Raw genomic sequence first — 15,543 nt, forward strand, 5'->3', positions numbered from 1 at the left:
ATACCTCCCTGACTACATGAAAAGAGACATGGAGGAGATCTCGGATTATGTAGCCCAGGTGGGTATGACCCTAGCCCTGAGCAGCATCCTACCATCACCCAGAATGATACCACAATACAAGCAGACAATGATTGATTTCAACAACTGGCTAAGTTTCTGGTGTCATTCTAAGGGGATCCAGTATCTGTCTGCCTGGGATGACATGATTAACAGACCTTGATACTTTGCCAGAGATGGCCTGCATCTGTCACCCCCTGGGCTTCTGGATACTGGCCAAGGCTCTTGCCACCGCTATAGTGCCTTTTTAAGGTGGTCTTCCAAATACAAATTACCACCGTAACAGCTACAAACAAATACAATCTTAGGGTCATGCTCTCAGCCCTAGAAGTCTAAATCTGAAAATGCACTCACTCAAAGCACTCCTTAAAATGGAGAACATAGACATCTGTGCTGCAACAGAGACTTGGTTTAAGGCAGCAGAGAGCACCCCTGCACTACCAGGCTATAATTAATTCCACACCTTTCGACCCCAGAATTTGGACTGAAGCTACTTCAGCTGCAGCTAGCATTGGGTAAGACAGCTATTCAAGTCATAGCCTGTTATAGGTCTCCATGTTCCTAAGTACATTGGAGAATATTAGGGTCCAACCTAACACTCTCATACTGGGCGACTTCAACTACCCCTCCATTAACTGGGAAAACTACTCATGTACCAATACACTTGCCCAACGTTTCCTGGAATTCATTAATTCAAATGCCCTGGAATAGCTTGTTCGTACCCCCACTAGAGGTAGCAAATCCTTGACCTGGTCATTATTAACATGGGCGACAGTTGCTCCTCCCTGGTTAGATCTGACCACAAACTAATCACCCTGGAAATCCACATCACTCCCACCCTGCCCCCCTTAAGGTAACAACCATGAAATACGTCTCCAAAACTAACTTTGGGCTCCAAAAAGCAGAGGTGACTAACTTCATGGCCCCCATGCAAATGGAGAATAGTTGCATGACAGCTGACTCTTACACCAATGCACTATACGAACACGTACACAAATGCATGGATCTCGTCATACCCAATAGAACCAAGACACTCTCCGCCAAAAAAAAACAGCCAGTCTGGTGGTCTCCTGCCATAAGCAAGCTCTACAACAGAAGAAGGAAACTGATGCAGACTAAGGTGAAGTCCCAATACTGGAAAAACTCCTTTATAAGCGTCAACAAAAAGTTGAGATCCCTCATTAAATCCTCTAAAGCTAGCTATGAAAACAGAATTGCAGCAGATAGTAAAGACAACCACAAGGCCTTCTATAGTTATGTAAAGAATCTCCATGGCAATACCCAGATTTGCTCTGAGCTACTGAAAAATGGTACCTCCTATACCGAGCCAACAGATATTGCCAATATACTGGCCAACAGATTCAGTGCCAACTTTACCCCCCAAAGGACCAATCACAATACCAGTAGATTGCCAGGCACCCAGTATTACTGCTACACAGGTTAAAACAGCACTGTCCAAGGCCAAGAGTACAGCTTCTATGGGACCTGACAATATCCCTGGCTGTGTTCTACATGAACTACAGAGTGAACTGGCACCTCACCTGTGTGCCCTGTTCAAGTCACAGCCTCACCTCAGGCTTTGTTCCTACCGAATGGTGCACTGTTAAAGTCATCCTTCTCCACAAAGGAGGAGCGACCACAGACCCTGAGAACTATCGCCCCATTAGCCTGATGAGTCTGATATGCAAAGCTATGAAACGCATCATCGTGGACCTAATAGACAAGGATATAGGGAATCTCCAAACTCTGGATCCCACACAGTTTGCTTTGGTGAAGGGTAGATTATCCCTGCTCAGCTTGGTAAACTTCTTTGAGTCAGTCACCAGAGCTGTGAATTAAGGCACCATGGTTCATACAGCCTACCTTGATCTGGCCAAGGCATTTGATATCATTCCCCATTCAGGAATCATAGAAAAACTCACTAAGCTAGACATCAACCCCTATATCACTAGGTGGGTTGCAAACTGGCTCACAGATAGAACCCACAGATAGAACCCACAATGTGAAAGTAACGGACTCCAAGTCAGACTGCCAACCAGTCACGAGTGGAGTCTCACAGGGTTTGGTCCTGGGTCTTCTCCTGTTTGGTATCTACTTCTCTGAAGTTCAGGCCAACATAAAGGGTCTCTGGCTGACAAAGTTCGCAGACTATTAAAAGTTGGGAGCTATTATTAACTCCTCAAGTGATGTTTACATTCTACAGAAAGGCTTCACTGAGACCAACGACTGGTGTCAGAACCAATGCCTTAAGCTCAATGCAAAAAAATGTGCAGTTATCCCCTTTGGGAAAAACCCAGTTCCCATGAAATGCCACATTAATGGTAGTCCACTGAACAGAGATCTGGGAACACAGGTTGACCGCAGCCTCTCTTTTGATCACCACATTCCCACTGTGGTCAGAAAGTCCTTCTATGTGGTACATCTCATTACTAAGGGTTTTGCATTCAGGAAGAAAGAGGTCATTGTCTGCTTCTACTCTTCCCTCATTAGGCCAATCATTGCGTATGATGCCCCATTTGGTATGTACCTCACTAGACAACTGCATCAGCTGGAAAGGCTGCAAAAGTACATCACAAAGAGGATCCTAGGCCTTAAACACTTGTCTTATACGGATAGACTCAAAAAACTCCAACTATTCTCTGTCTCAGATTGCCTACGCAGAGGCGATCTTTGCTTGACATACAAAGCCATGTCTGATCCAGCTCTGTTAGAAATGCTACATCTAAAGAAATCCCAATCCCTCCACACCACATGCTCCAGTGACCTCAACCTCATTACCACAATCAACAGAACATGCTGGAGGGACAGGTTCATCACCCAGAGACTGCCCATGCTATGGAATAGACTTCCCATACATGTCAAGCAGAGCACCTCACTGGCCCTCTACAAGAGAAATCTTGATGAGTGTATGGGAAATAGAAAATTCACCCCAGGAATCACTCCAGTGGCTCTACTCGACAGAGGCACTGGGAACTAAAGTCGGGTGGCACGATGTCAGGTTAATCCTATGGGCAAGGTTTGTAAAGGCTCCAGGGCCATTAGACGAGTACACACCTATGAAGCTATATATATATATATATATATATATATATATATATATATATATATATATATATATATATATATATATATATATATATATATATATATATATATATATATATATATATATATATATATATATATATATATATATATATATATATTATATACATATACATATATAGGGAAAAAAATTGCCATTCTGTGTGTTTGTTATTATGCAGTTTTGGACTTTTTGGGTTCAATATTACATTTTATTACAACATGAAATGTACTGGCAGCTTTATTTCGATGCCACTATATTTCTAGGAATTAATGAAAGTATCTCCATTGTTAGTGAATTGAAGAGGAGAGATAATGTTTTATAATAGATACCTGAGGTATACATTTTCTTGGTTTGATTCTGTTTTTGAAACATTTTTTTTATTTATTTTATTTATTTTACATTTGTTGACCGGGATAGTCTGACTGGATGCATGTCCATTTTCAGCGGACGCCCGGGGAGAAAAGCTCCAAGGGTAAGCAGATACAGCATTACATAATACCAGCATTACATATTACAAACAGATTATTTACAGAGATTACATAAGTAAGCAAGTTAAACAAGTTCCACAGGTTAAAGTTAGTCCTGAGCACAAGTCAGGATTAAATTAAATTACACAGTAAACTGGTTAACAGATTTTTACACATTCTAGAGAGAGTTAGCCAGGCTTGATACATTGACATAGCCAGTTAAGTGACAAATGTTGTTTGAGTCTAGTTTTAAATTGACCTAAGGTGGAAAGTAAGGTAATATCAGCTGGAAGAGAGTTCCAGGATCTACTTACAGAGTTTGCAAAGAGAGAATCACCGGCTGTGTTATTAATTTTGCTAGTCTGAATTAGTAGTTTGTTAGAGGATCAAGCGGTCTAGGATTGTTATAGGGGTTGATAATATTTTTAAGTGCAGGAGTATTGTCCGGATTATAGAGGATTTTATAGGCCATAATCAGTTGGTTATACTGGATTAGGCTGGGTAGTTCAAGCCACCCAAGCTGATTTAGATTGATGCAATGATGTGTCCTAAAAGGCAGCCCAGTGGCAAACCTGGCAATGTGGTTGTAGCAAATTGAGAGTTTGTTAAGGACAGTCTTGTTCAAATTCATGAGTAGAGGGGATGCATACAGAAGGGTTGAAAGAAGGTGAGAGCGAGCTATGGCAATTTTAGCTGGAGGGGTTAGGAAGGCTTTTATTCTGTAAAGTGACCCTAGTTTTTTATTGATGGTTTTGATAGTTTGGTTAACATGTAGGTCAGATTTGAGATTATTGTCTATGATGACACCTAATAGTTTTGTAGATGGGTCAGGGGAGATTATTGTGCCATCATTTGATTTTATGGTAATGGTGAAAGCAGTAGACCTACCTGTTGGTGAAAATAACAGCATTTTAGTTTTTTTGGGATTTAGGATCAGACGATGTTCAGAAAGCCAGTTTTCTATTGTATTAAAGGTGGTCTGGGTAGCTGACCATAACTCTACTGGAGATGTAGCTGAGCAAATCAGAGTAGAGTCATCAGCATATTGGATACAGCTGACTTTTGGGATGACAGTATAAAGGTCGTTAATGAAGATGGAGAACAGCAAGGGCCCTAGTATAGAGCCTTGTGGTACTCCGAGGGTGTTAGGTAGAAGGTTAGAGAGTTTGTTCTGCCAGAGGACAGCCTGCTGTCGACCATTCAGGTAGGATTGAAACCATTGGAGGGCTCCAGTATCTAGACAGAATGTTTGCAGGGTGTGGATTAAAAGTTGGTGATCAACCATATCGAATGCCTTGGAAAGATCCAAAAAGAGGGCTGAGGATATATAATTATTGTTGCTATTATGGTTTATGGTGTTAGTAAAGGCTAGGAGGGCTGAAGTAGTGCTGTGATGAGGACAGAAGCCATGCTGAGTGTCTGCCATAAGGCGATTTTGGATTAGGTGGTGCGTGAGTTGTCTATGAATACATTTTTCCATAATCTTTGCAAGTGGAGAGAGTATAGCAATTGGCCTATAATTGGAGAATTCAGTAGAGCTGCCTCCTTTGTGAAGTGGGATTACATAGGATATTTTCCAGATGGTGGGAATTTTAGCTTCTGCTATGGTTCGATTGATTAGTATTGAGACGGGGTAAGCAATAGCATCAGCTGATTTTTGTAGGTACTCGGCAGGGAGTTGATCAGCAGAAAGTGTAGTGGTTTTTAATTTTTTGATCAAGGTACGGATAAGTGAAGTGGCGACTGGTTGGAAGCTGAACACAAGTAGGTTTCTAGGGGTGCTACTTTCAGGACCAGGGGAGCTAGGAGGTAGTTGGCTAGCTAGGGCTTGAATTGTCTCAGTAAAGAATTGGTTAAAACTATCAGAAACATTTTCAGGGATTTTATCAATAGTAGCAGCAGGGATTGGGGTTGAAGTTTGTCCAGGCATTGACATTAAGTATTATTGTATTTTAAATGTCCTTTAATGTTGGATTAACATATTTGAACATGACTGATTGGTTCAAGGGGTGTGTTTGCTTTTGCAGGGCTAATGCTATTGTAAAGTGATTTCCATATTGTTTTAATTGTTCTGATGATGTCTTAACATTTTATATGATAAAAGCGCTTAACTTTTTGCATTAAAGTTGTATTCCCATGTGCTGATATCTTGGGTTTGCTTTTTGCTTTTCAGTTTTTTTTTTGCTATCCAATACCGGGTCGTTCATTTCTTGTTTTTCATATATATCTATATATCTATATATCTATATATATATATATATATATATATATATATATATATATATATATTTATATATTTATTTATATATATGTATTTATATATATATATATGTATCTGCTGTCTTTTTTCTTTCTTTCTTTTTCCTTTTTTAATTTTTCAGCTATTCACTAAAGAGCTCCTGCTGCCCCCATCATGACAGTTGGTCTCTGCAGAGCACCCTAATCAGAAGGTGCCATGACGTATTCACCACAATGCTCCCAGCACAGCTAAGCCATCACTAGCAGCATCACCGTCACATGCAGCCCATCCCAGTTACACCACAGTGCTGTAGTAGCAGAGGAGACCACAGACCCATGTGCTATAAGTCAGCATGACATGCAGCATGCCAGCACACAACCCGGGAGTCGCCACCCAATGAATCCCATTCCTCACCATCACCTGCAACTACCCCAGAGAAATAAAAACATGACACAACAAGGACATCCCAACTCTGCACCAAAGCATCTGAGTCAACAGCCAGATCAGGAAACCAAAGCTGATAAGGCAGCATTGCTAACCACTACACCACTGTGCTACCTATCATAAAGCTGAACAGTTAGCAGTAGAATTGTACAGAGAGACTTAATAGGTCACCAGACAGTTAAACCTGACATCTCCCTTCACCTTCTGTGCTGTGTGTAACCCTAAAGTTGCTCTTACTTTCCATCTACACATATTTCATTGCACTTAATGCTATCCAGTACGGCATGCAAGAACACAAATAAAAAATAAATAAATAACTTTTCTCCATACAAACAATTGTTAATCTGAGGCCTACCTTTACCCAAAACACCTACAGGTCATCTCAGATGTAGGACTTGCACTAGCAAGTTCACACCAAAATATGATCCCTTACCCAGTTACACTCACATAAAACCAGTTAAGCCCCTCCTTGCACTTACCTCCCAACCCTCCTACTTTCCCAATTTAACCCTTCCACTCCCACCACACTAACTTTTTTCCACTACCATCTTAACTCCATTACTATTCCTACCCGACCCTGACCCGAAGATGTCCCTGGACAAATCGTTTTTTCTCAAACCTCATTTATGTTTTATTCTTATGATTTTCTTTTAATTCAACTTTTCAAGCATATGATGTTTAAATAAAATAACAATATGAGCAAAAAGCAGAAAAGACATATCCATTTGTATTTCATCATGGCATAGGGGGGACATGTTGTAAGCTTAGCAATGTCATGTAATGCAGAAATCAGGAATATTATTTGTGTGTTGGGAAGCATTAATAAATGCATTGAAACCTCAGACTAATATTGTTATTTAGGTAATGTTATTCAAACATATGATAAGAAACTGTAAGAACATGTTTCTAGATAGTGTTTTCTGAGTCATTGACTTTTTAGTGTCAGTTTTATATCATCTGAGCCAGCATACTTAAAAGTCATCCGTTTAATTAAATCTGTACCTTAACGACATGTTTAAAGGTCGCTGTTCTTAACGTCTGGTTATGGCAGCCGTTTTTGTTATCTAGCGTACCATGTCTCAGGAGTATAAAATGAGACAGACAAAGGGAAGCAGCATTATAGTCAAGAAACTGCTCTTGAGTGTATAACCTGATATTATTCCCTATATTATAAATAAATTATTTATATTTAAATCTCTTGTCTTCAATAGCACAATCCGAATTAGTAGAAAAGGATGGCATATGTTGCTCAACTTCTGTTTCCATACCGCCCTAACCTTCGCTGTGTTTGCAGGAGGCATCAACAGAGTAAAATATCCAATCATCTGTCAGTCAGTAAGTTAAACCATCATTCATATTATTTAGAAACAATGTAATAACACATTAATGACTTTTGAGGCTGCAACAACTGGGATTGATCTTAGCGTTTCTTGTTGTTACATTCCCGAATGTATACATTCTAATTATTCTATTTTTATATACATACTTCCTTTGCACCTTTAAGCTATAATTTGTATCATAAGCTGTTATAGCTGACAAAGAAATGTTTTAAATGCAGTTTTCAAATAGCTGGAAATGGCATCCAATGCTATGTTCCTTTTAATCTGCCACCAAAGGGGCAAACATAATTTGCTATAAAAGAAATATTAGTTTGTTGTTGTTTGAATAATGTATATGCTGTCAATCTGAAACAATTTTTGAATAATACAAGAGACATGCCATTTGCAAGTGTCTTTCCCTGCATACTAATGCTAGTAACAAATAGCTTATTACATTTTTTGACTAGTTGCTTTTTTTGGGGGGGAGCATAATATTAAAGAGCTAGTAAAGCTTGAGTATGTTTATAATTTTTTTCTGTCTGTACAGAGAATATCACAACACATTCTAAGTATTAACTTAAAATTGTATAATTGTTATAGGAATGTTTTAATGGATTTTGCATGATTTACACATTCTCTAAAGGCTGCACTCATTTAAAGCAATTTCAGAATGAAATTGCAGTGTTACAGGCAAGCAGATAGTGAAGGAGAAAAAGATTTGAATATATTACTGAGGAATATATTTGTTGAATACACAATAAAGTTAACAGGGATTGCTTAGAGTCAGTTTCTTTAAAAATGCATCATTTAAAAGGTTGTACAGTATGAAATAATGCTAGTTTTGATATCTGAACTTCCAACTAATTCAGTGTCACTAATAATTTTATATTTCACATCATTTGTCAAGGAATGTCATTTAGAATGTACTAAAAAGATTTAAAAAGTACCAGGGCTAACGTTTAGCTGTTTTTAATTCAGGGGCAGTGAATTCACTTAGAAAAATGAAGAAGCAGAAATAGTCCAACTTCATGTGTGTTATTCAGAATCACAAGTCGAAACGCTTACGTTAGTCATTTAAAGAAACAAAGAAAGATAACAATGTGACCGCTTACACTCCAAGAAGTACGCAGTAAAATGAAAAGAGATGGCTTGAGCCATAGATAGTCAGGGGATATACAATGCGTGACACAATGACACTGAACAAGAGAGAATTGTTGGCCATTAGAAATGCAATGGTTGTTTAGAAACACTGTATGTTATTAGACATATTCAAAGCTGCTTCATTTGGACCAAGTAAAGAAGAGATGAGGAAACGTTAGTAGGATGGTATGAGGTACCTGTAATTTAACCAAGAACACTTTTCTTATGTGCTAAATGACTGAATGGAAATGATCAAAATAGCTTTCACTGACAGTGGAGCTTTCTTTTTTTCCACAGTTCAGGGGTGTCTGGTTCCCCCACATGGCTTGCCCATCTGCAAAAAAAGTGACCGCCGAGGTTCAACAAAAGTCATTTAATTCAGTCGCACTTTATAAAAGTGCTGCCCATCAATCGACATGTATCTAGTACCAGTGCCTCAGCAGGCAACACGCGCTTGTCTTTTAACCAGGAAGATCAGAAGATTATGGGTTATAGTGCTTCATTCATATCTTATCCCTTATTGCAGAGTGCAACTAAGAGGGGAGGGGGTGATGTATTCCTGAGATGTCTTTCTTTAGATGTCATATTAAATTGTAGCTATATTTGCCTAACCTAATAATAGCTCATATTAAAAATCCTATGGTACTTTCTGACAGTGGCTCATATATATAGTATTAAGAATTTCAGCCTTAGCAATAAATAATATCTTAACTATTTTAGTATTGACACAAACAAAGAAATGCTGAATTTCTTTTAATCTCACAGTTCTTCATTTATACTATAAAACTAAAATATAAAAAACATTTAATTCAGTTTAACTTAAACACAATGTAGCCATAACAACTTAAAGAATACTGGTACCCCCCCCCCCGAACACCAAGCAACTTTCCTTAACATTCTTCCATCTACCTTCCAAGACATCATAGGCTTTTGACTTCTTAAAAATATCTGCTCTGCTAACCAGATGAAAAATAGAATGTTTCTTGGGTGCTATATTGATGGATAGAATCCATAAACGAAATGTCATTCCACCCATTGTGTGGTCAGTGGATTCTAACTAGCAGTTATTGGAACAATACAAAGCAATTCAAGGAGAAGGCATGGCGCTTGGGATTCCAGCCTGTGCACCGCATGTGCCGGTAGAACATTAACTGACTTGCTGTTTATCTTACTTCCTCTTTTCCTACAAATGTTAACACTCAGATTCAATCTGATGAGTTAGAGGAGTGAATGTGAATAAAACAGCACAAAAGGTGGTCTTGTGTAATCGCTGCAAGTAGCTAATCCCTGGCTAGGCTAATATGTTACGACTGATACTTTAACCAAATCATTAAGTGTTGTGCTTGTAAGCAGCTTCACTAATAATGAAGTGTTTCTTGAGTAATTTTCATAAAAGTGGGTGTATCATTTTTTTTGTTTGTTATCTCATGACCTATAATTCTACTGGAAAGTAATTTCCCCTGACTGCTTAACACAGCATAATTTACAAAGACTTCAAAACTCTGGTTGTTGAAAATAAGAGGATTCAAGTTCTCTATGTTTGGCATAAAGCTATTACATGTGTATCTTTGTGGAATAGCATCTTGTAATCTGACGGAGCACTTTAAGCATTCAGAAGAGGTATAAAACTATACTCTGCTACATTTTAAAATTACTAATTTTATTGTAATTTTCATAGGCTCTTATAAAACTAAAAACAGAACACTTTCAGATTTTAATTTTTATTTTTTTATTGCTAAAATTATGTGCACTGAGCCTTTTCTCGTGGAAAAAAAATGTTTTAGCTTGTTGCCATTTTTGTAAGTATGGTGAGCTCTGTTATCAAGCTAGAGACATTTAGTTACCAATTATTTATGTAAAGGAAATATAATGTATCTGGTCTGATACATGTATTAGCATCTTTCATGCTACAGTGATTAATTTACTGAACGTAAAGGATTTCTCACATGTAGGTAAACCGAGTCTTAAGGGAATGCCCTCGTGTGTACTCATGCCACCATTTTGTGTTAGGACATTTTCCATAGTAGGGGTATTAAAGGATATGTTCTTTATTTTGGAGGGTAAAGCATCTTACTAGAGGATAAGAATACGCCACTAGTAGTGTGCTTTTTATTTATTTCATCATTTAGGAGACGCTGCATCTCAATCTTCACCCTACTCCTAGTGTCATAAGGTTCACTGATTATGATATTAGTTCTCATCTAGAAACAAATGTACAAATTACATTTAAACTCTGAAAACTTCACAGTCACAATTTTATCTATTAAAATGACAACTAAAGGCAGAGTATAATACTTAAAGCAGGATAAAATGAACATTTCAGTGCCAGCATATATTGAATATGATTAGGACAATTATTTGTTCTGCTTAGCTCAGCTATGTAACTTACTTGTTTATCTTTGCCTAGTTCTTACTAAGGACTGTACAGTCTTACATTTCTTAAATACTACCCAAAATAGCAAAGTCATTATACTGGGAATTGTTAATGTAAGCAGTGTTTCTAAAAGTACTCCAAACAAGAACAGCAGACAACCCTGACCCCTCACTGAGACCTGAGGATTAAACTGAAGTTGATTAAGAATAACTACATCTTGTTTAATTGACATGAGATTATACAAGCCACATCCCTGCACCCCTATCACATGGTGATCCTTGAAAATATTATCCATTTTAATTATATAATCCAAAAAGGAAGAGTGAAAAGCACAGAATATTCATCACACCAAATATTTGAGATATAGCACTGTAATCACTAGGACCTAATCAGAATCTGAATTCAAACCCTTTATTACCAAGCATTTAAATCCTACAGAACACCAGTAAAATTCCATTATACAAAGTCGCTTTCATTCTCAATTAACATACATAATGATTCAAACCTAACCTATTATGTACTTCAAAAAACACATCAGCTAATAACCAACACAATGGAATGATGTTAAAGTGCTTGAAATAAAAAGGAAAACATTTACAACTCCATCTGCTGTAACAAATTGATAGTTTAGAATTATATTATGGCAGATCTTAACTGCTGATGCCTTGCAGTAGAAATATTGTCATATATACTTGGTGGAATATTTAAACTAAGTTTCAGCTGCCAGAGGAACTCACATTTTTCCAGCTTTATTTCCTACAAGCCAGCCCTCATATATTTGTCTAGTTTTTGCAACACCATAAAACAGATTTTTTTCTATTTGCATTTGGTTAGTATGCTTAGTTAAGGCACTTTTTTGATATTCCCTAATTATGGTTTAAGTATGTTCATATATATGCTTATGCAAAGTGAGTTTGATCTAACCAACATAAAACACTGTGCAAGAATCACACTAAGCCAGGTATACTGCACCTTTTGTGGTCCTTAATGTGCAATTTCCACAAAAGACTCACACAGGATGTATTTACACTGGCTACAAGAACCCCATCTTGTACTATGGTTTGTTACAACATTTTCACGACACCTAAAACATGACATTAACACAAAAGTGTTTTTAAAATTTTAAGCAAAATTGTGAGATCCCATTTGCAAGCCACACCATCATCATGTACTACAGAAAATCAAATGATTTCCAGTAACTTATTGAACTGCACTCCTAGCTGGCAGTCATATACAAAATCATAAACCTGTAATACTGCCGCCCCTACAGTGAAATGCAAAATACCTGTTAGGAGAGAAAGTTAGCCTCCCAGAATTACAAAGAAGAAAACATTATCCTAGCTAGACCTAGAGTCAAACCTGTAGTAGAGAAAGCATTCTCTAGGATCAGTCCAACCACTTGGAAACTTCTCCACAACAGTGGAAAAATATCACCACCTATTAAATGAGGGCATTTGTACAAATTTTAGAGATACGGGTTAAATACTGTGAGGCTTTGATTTCTTGTCTTACAACTTGCAAAAGTGATCCATCCTGATTGCACTATACATCCTGATTACGTGGTCTTTCAGTCCCTCTAAACTGAATGCACATTCCTATAATCGTCAGATTTTGTGTTAAAAGACTTTTTTGCCTTTGTATTCTTCAAAATTATTTTTATATTCCTCATTTTTCTAAAATTATATATGACATTAACTTACTGGGATGTGATTTTCAATGTTTTATAATTTACTGCCAATGTATATTGTTCCTTTTGTTCAATCCCCGGGTCAGGGCTGAAAAGACTAACTCACCTACCCACCTACCAGGTTAACAAAGAAAAATAAATATGTAAACTAAAGAAAATGGATATCTGCAAAAAAAATTGACAGGCAGGGTGAACTGATTGCATCATTTCTTAATATGAACATAGCAGAAGTGAGCATAAGGCTTAATATTAGAGAAACTACTAGAACCATGCGAGGGGGGGGGGCTGAGAAACAACAGAGAGAGACAGAGAGAGAGAGTTTAATGCAACATTAGATTTTATCATCACTGAATGTAGCAGAACCAAAAGTGTTTAGCAAATTCAGGATAATATCAGCTTGAGCTGTGCACATAGGTAAATAGATGGACTGAAGGATACCAACCTTCTCCACATATTTATGGAGCTTGTTAGGTGTAAGTGATTGATCTTCTCTACAAGCTGTGCATTAATTAACTTCTAGCATATAACACTGCAGCTCCTACAAAGACTAAGGAATTTAAGGAGCTACAGTGATAACAGTTACTTGTAGGAAAGTATAAAAAGAACCTGACTGCAAACTAGGCAAGTTATGAAATACAGTGAAAGGGAGTGGGCTGCCCAAAATAAAAGTACCCTTCAGTTCTTTGGTTCCACATTTTCAGGCCACGGGATGTCACTTGACTTGGTACCAGCTTAAATGTTGCATATCCTGCATATGTTCCTTTATTATCCAGCTTTAGTGCATTCTGTAAACTAATATGATAGTTTATCCCACAATGCTAAGCGGCCTTCTTTGATACTTGTTATACAGAAGTTCAGATGGACTAAACTCAGTTGAAGCTCCAGGCACCTCTGTGATTTTACTCTTACTGGTTTATCAACATTAAAAGTGGAGTTCCAAAATGTTTTGCTTGTACTTTGTTGGTTATTTAAGGAAACAGACAATAGTTCTTTCTTAAGTTTTTCATATTCGTGGGATCAGTCCCTCTGCATCCATATACATTTTGAGGGCCTCTGTTCTCAGTTGAGATATCAGGGTGCTCTCCAGACTAGTTGCACATGCTGATGTTAGCAGATAATGTTGACTAACTAACTGTTCAGCTCCTAATCATTTTCTGCTCTTGGCTCTACAAGCATTTCCTGTACATCTTTCATGACTGCGGACAGCAGCTGCAGCAGAAACATCTCAGGGAAACCATAGCAGCAGTTCTAGTGGGAATTACTAACCCAGAATTTGATGCATTTGACATCAGAAATGTTTCTTGAAAGCATATGTGGCCAGGCCTTGGCCAAATGTCTATACACACACTATCAGTTTAAGATGAAGAAATCACAGGAGGCAGCAGTTTATTCAATTATCTAGAAAGTAAATTATAATAATATCTAACTTTTCTAGCTCAAAATGAAAATTAAAGAAGTACATTTGATATCCTCAAACCAAATCTTTACAATCCTTACAGCCTCTCCAGGAAACAGACTGCCTTTCAGAATTCCTGGGCCGGTATATTGAAAAAAAAAAAAGAATTCCTGGGCCGATGCTTCCACCAGTGTACTATGTTATTTAATTAATCAATAACCGATGATGTGGTGTGGTATATTTAAAATTTACCCACGGTTGGCGTGGTTTAATCATGAGGGTGAAGCCCGAGTGATTAAATAAAGCCAACCATGATTAAATTTCTATATACCACAACCACAGAGTTGGTTATTGCTATTCTACAATGACATTATTTAAGAAAAAAAAATACTTACTTTTCTTAAATAATGTCTTTGTATAATGGTGAATTACTGTTCTTCACCGGTGGTGGTGTACTGACTCCTTGTGTTGAAGTACTGCGCATGTGTATGGAACTTATGTTCCATGCATACCCAGTACATCAATGCTTTGAAATGGAAGCAATGGAGAAAAGAAAGTCTCCGAGTCTCTGTTGCTCCATTTTTCTCTCTCTCTTTTTTTTTTTTTAAAAAAAAAACACAGCCACTGGGGATGCACAAGCCAGTGCGTTTCTTTGTGCCAGTCCCAAGCCTGGATAAATGGGGAGGGCTGCATCAGGAAGGGCATCCGGTATAAAATTTTGCCAAATCATACATGCGGACAACAGTACAGATATATATACCAGATCGGTCAAGGCCCGGGTTAACAATGACTGCCACCAGTACTGTTGGCCAACAGGAAGCTAGTGGAAATTGGGCTACTGTTGGCCAAAGGAGGAGAAGAGAGGGAAGGCATGCCCGAAGGCAGGTAAAGGCTAGGACTGTGGTAGTGAGGGTCGGAACTTTGAATGTTGGCAGTATGACTGGTATAGGGAGAGAGCTAGCTGATATGATGGAATGAAGGAAGGTTGGTATATTGTGTATGCAAGAGACCAGATGGAAGGGCAGTAAGGCTAGGTGAATTGGAGGTGGGTTCAAATTGTTTTATCCTGGTGTGGATGGGAGGATAAATGGTGTAGGGGTTATACTGAAGGAACAGCATGCTAAGAGTGTTTTGGAGGTGAAAAGAATGTCGGATAGAGTGATGTATATGAAGCTGGAAATTGATGGTGGAATGATGAATGTTGTTAGTGCATATGCTCCACAAGTTGGGTGTGCAATGGATGAGAAAGAAAACATTTTGAAGTGGAGTTGGATGAAGTGGTGATGATTCTGCCCAAGGGTGAGAGACTGGTGATTGGAGCAGATTTCAATG

The 15,543-nt window shown here is 38.0% G+C and overlaps 1 protein-coding gene across 2 annotated transcripts in view; it reads left to right on the top strand.

Annotated features, from left to right (window-relative positions):
* The window catches only part of ADGRA1 (adhesion G protein-coupled receptor A1), a 1,550,322-nt gene that overhangs the window by 891,206 nt on the left and 643,573 nt on the right, over positions 1-15,543 (top strand). For both annotated transcript variants that reach the window (XM_044056875.1, XM_044056876.1), the window contains exon 4: positions 7,507-7,630. In XM_044056875.1, the coding sequence (XP_043912810.1) occupies positions 7,507-7,630 (124 nt within the window). The remainder of the gene's footprint in view (positions 1-7,506; positions 7,631-15,543) is intronic.

The sequence above is a fragment of the Protopterus annectens genome, chromosome 14.part0 (genome assembly GCF_019279795.1).
Source record: "Protopterus annectens isolate FY-2018-M chromosome 14.part0, PAN1.0, whole genome shotgun sequence".
Classification (NCBI taxonomy): domain Eukaryota; kingdom Metazoa; phylum Chordata; order Ceratodontiformes; family Protopteridae; genus Protopterus; species Protopterus annectens.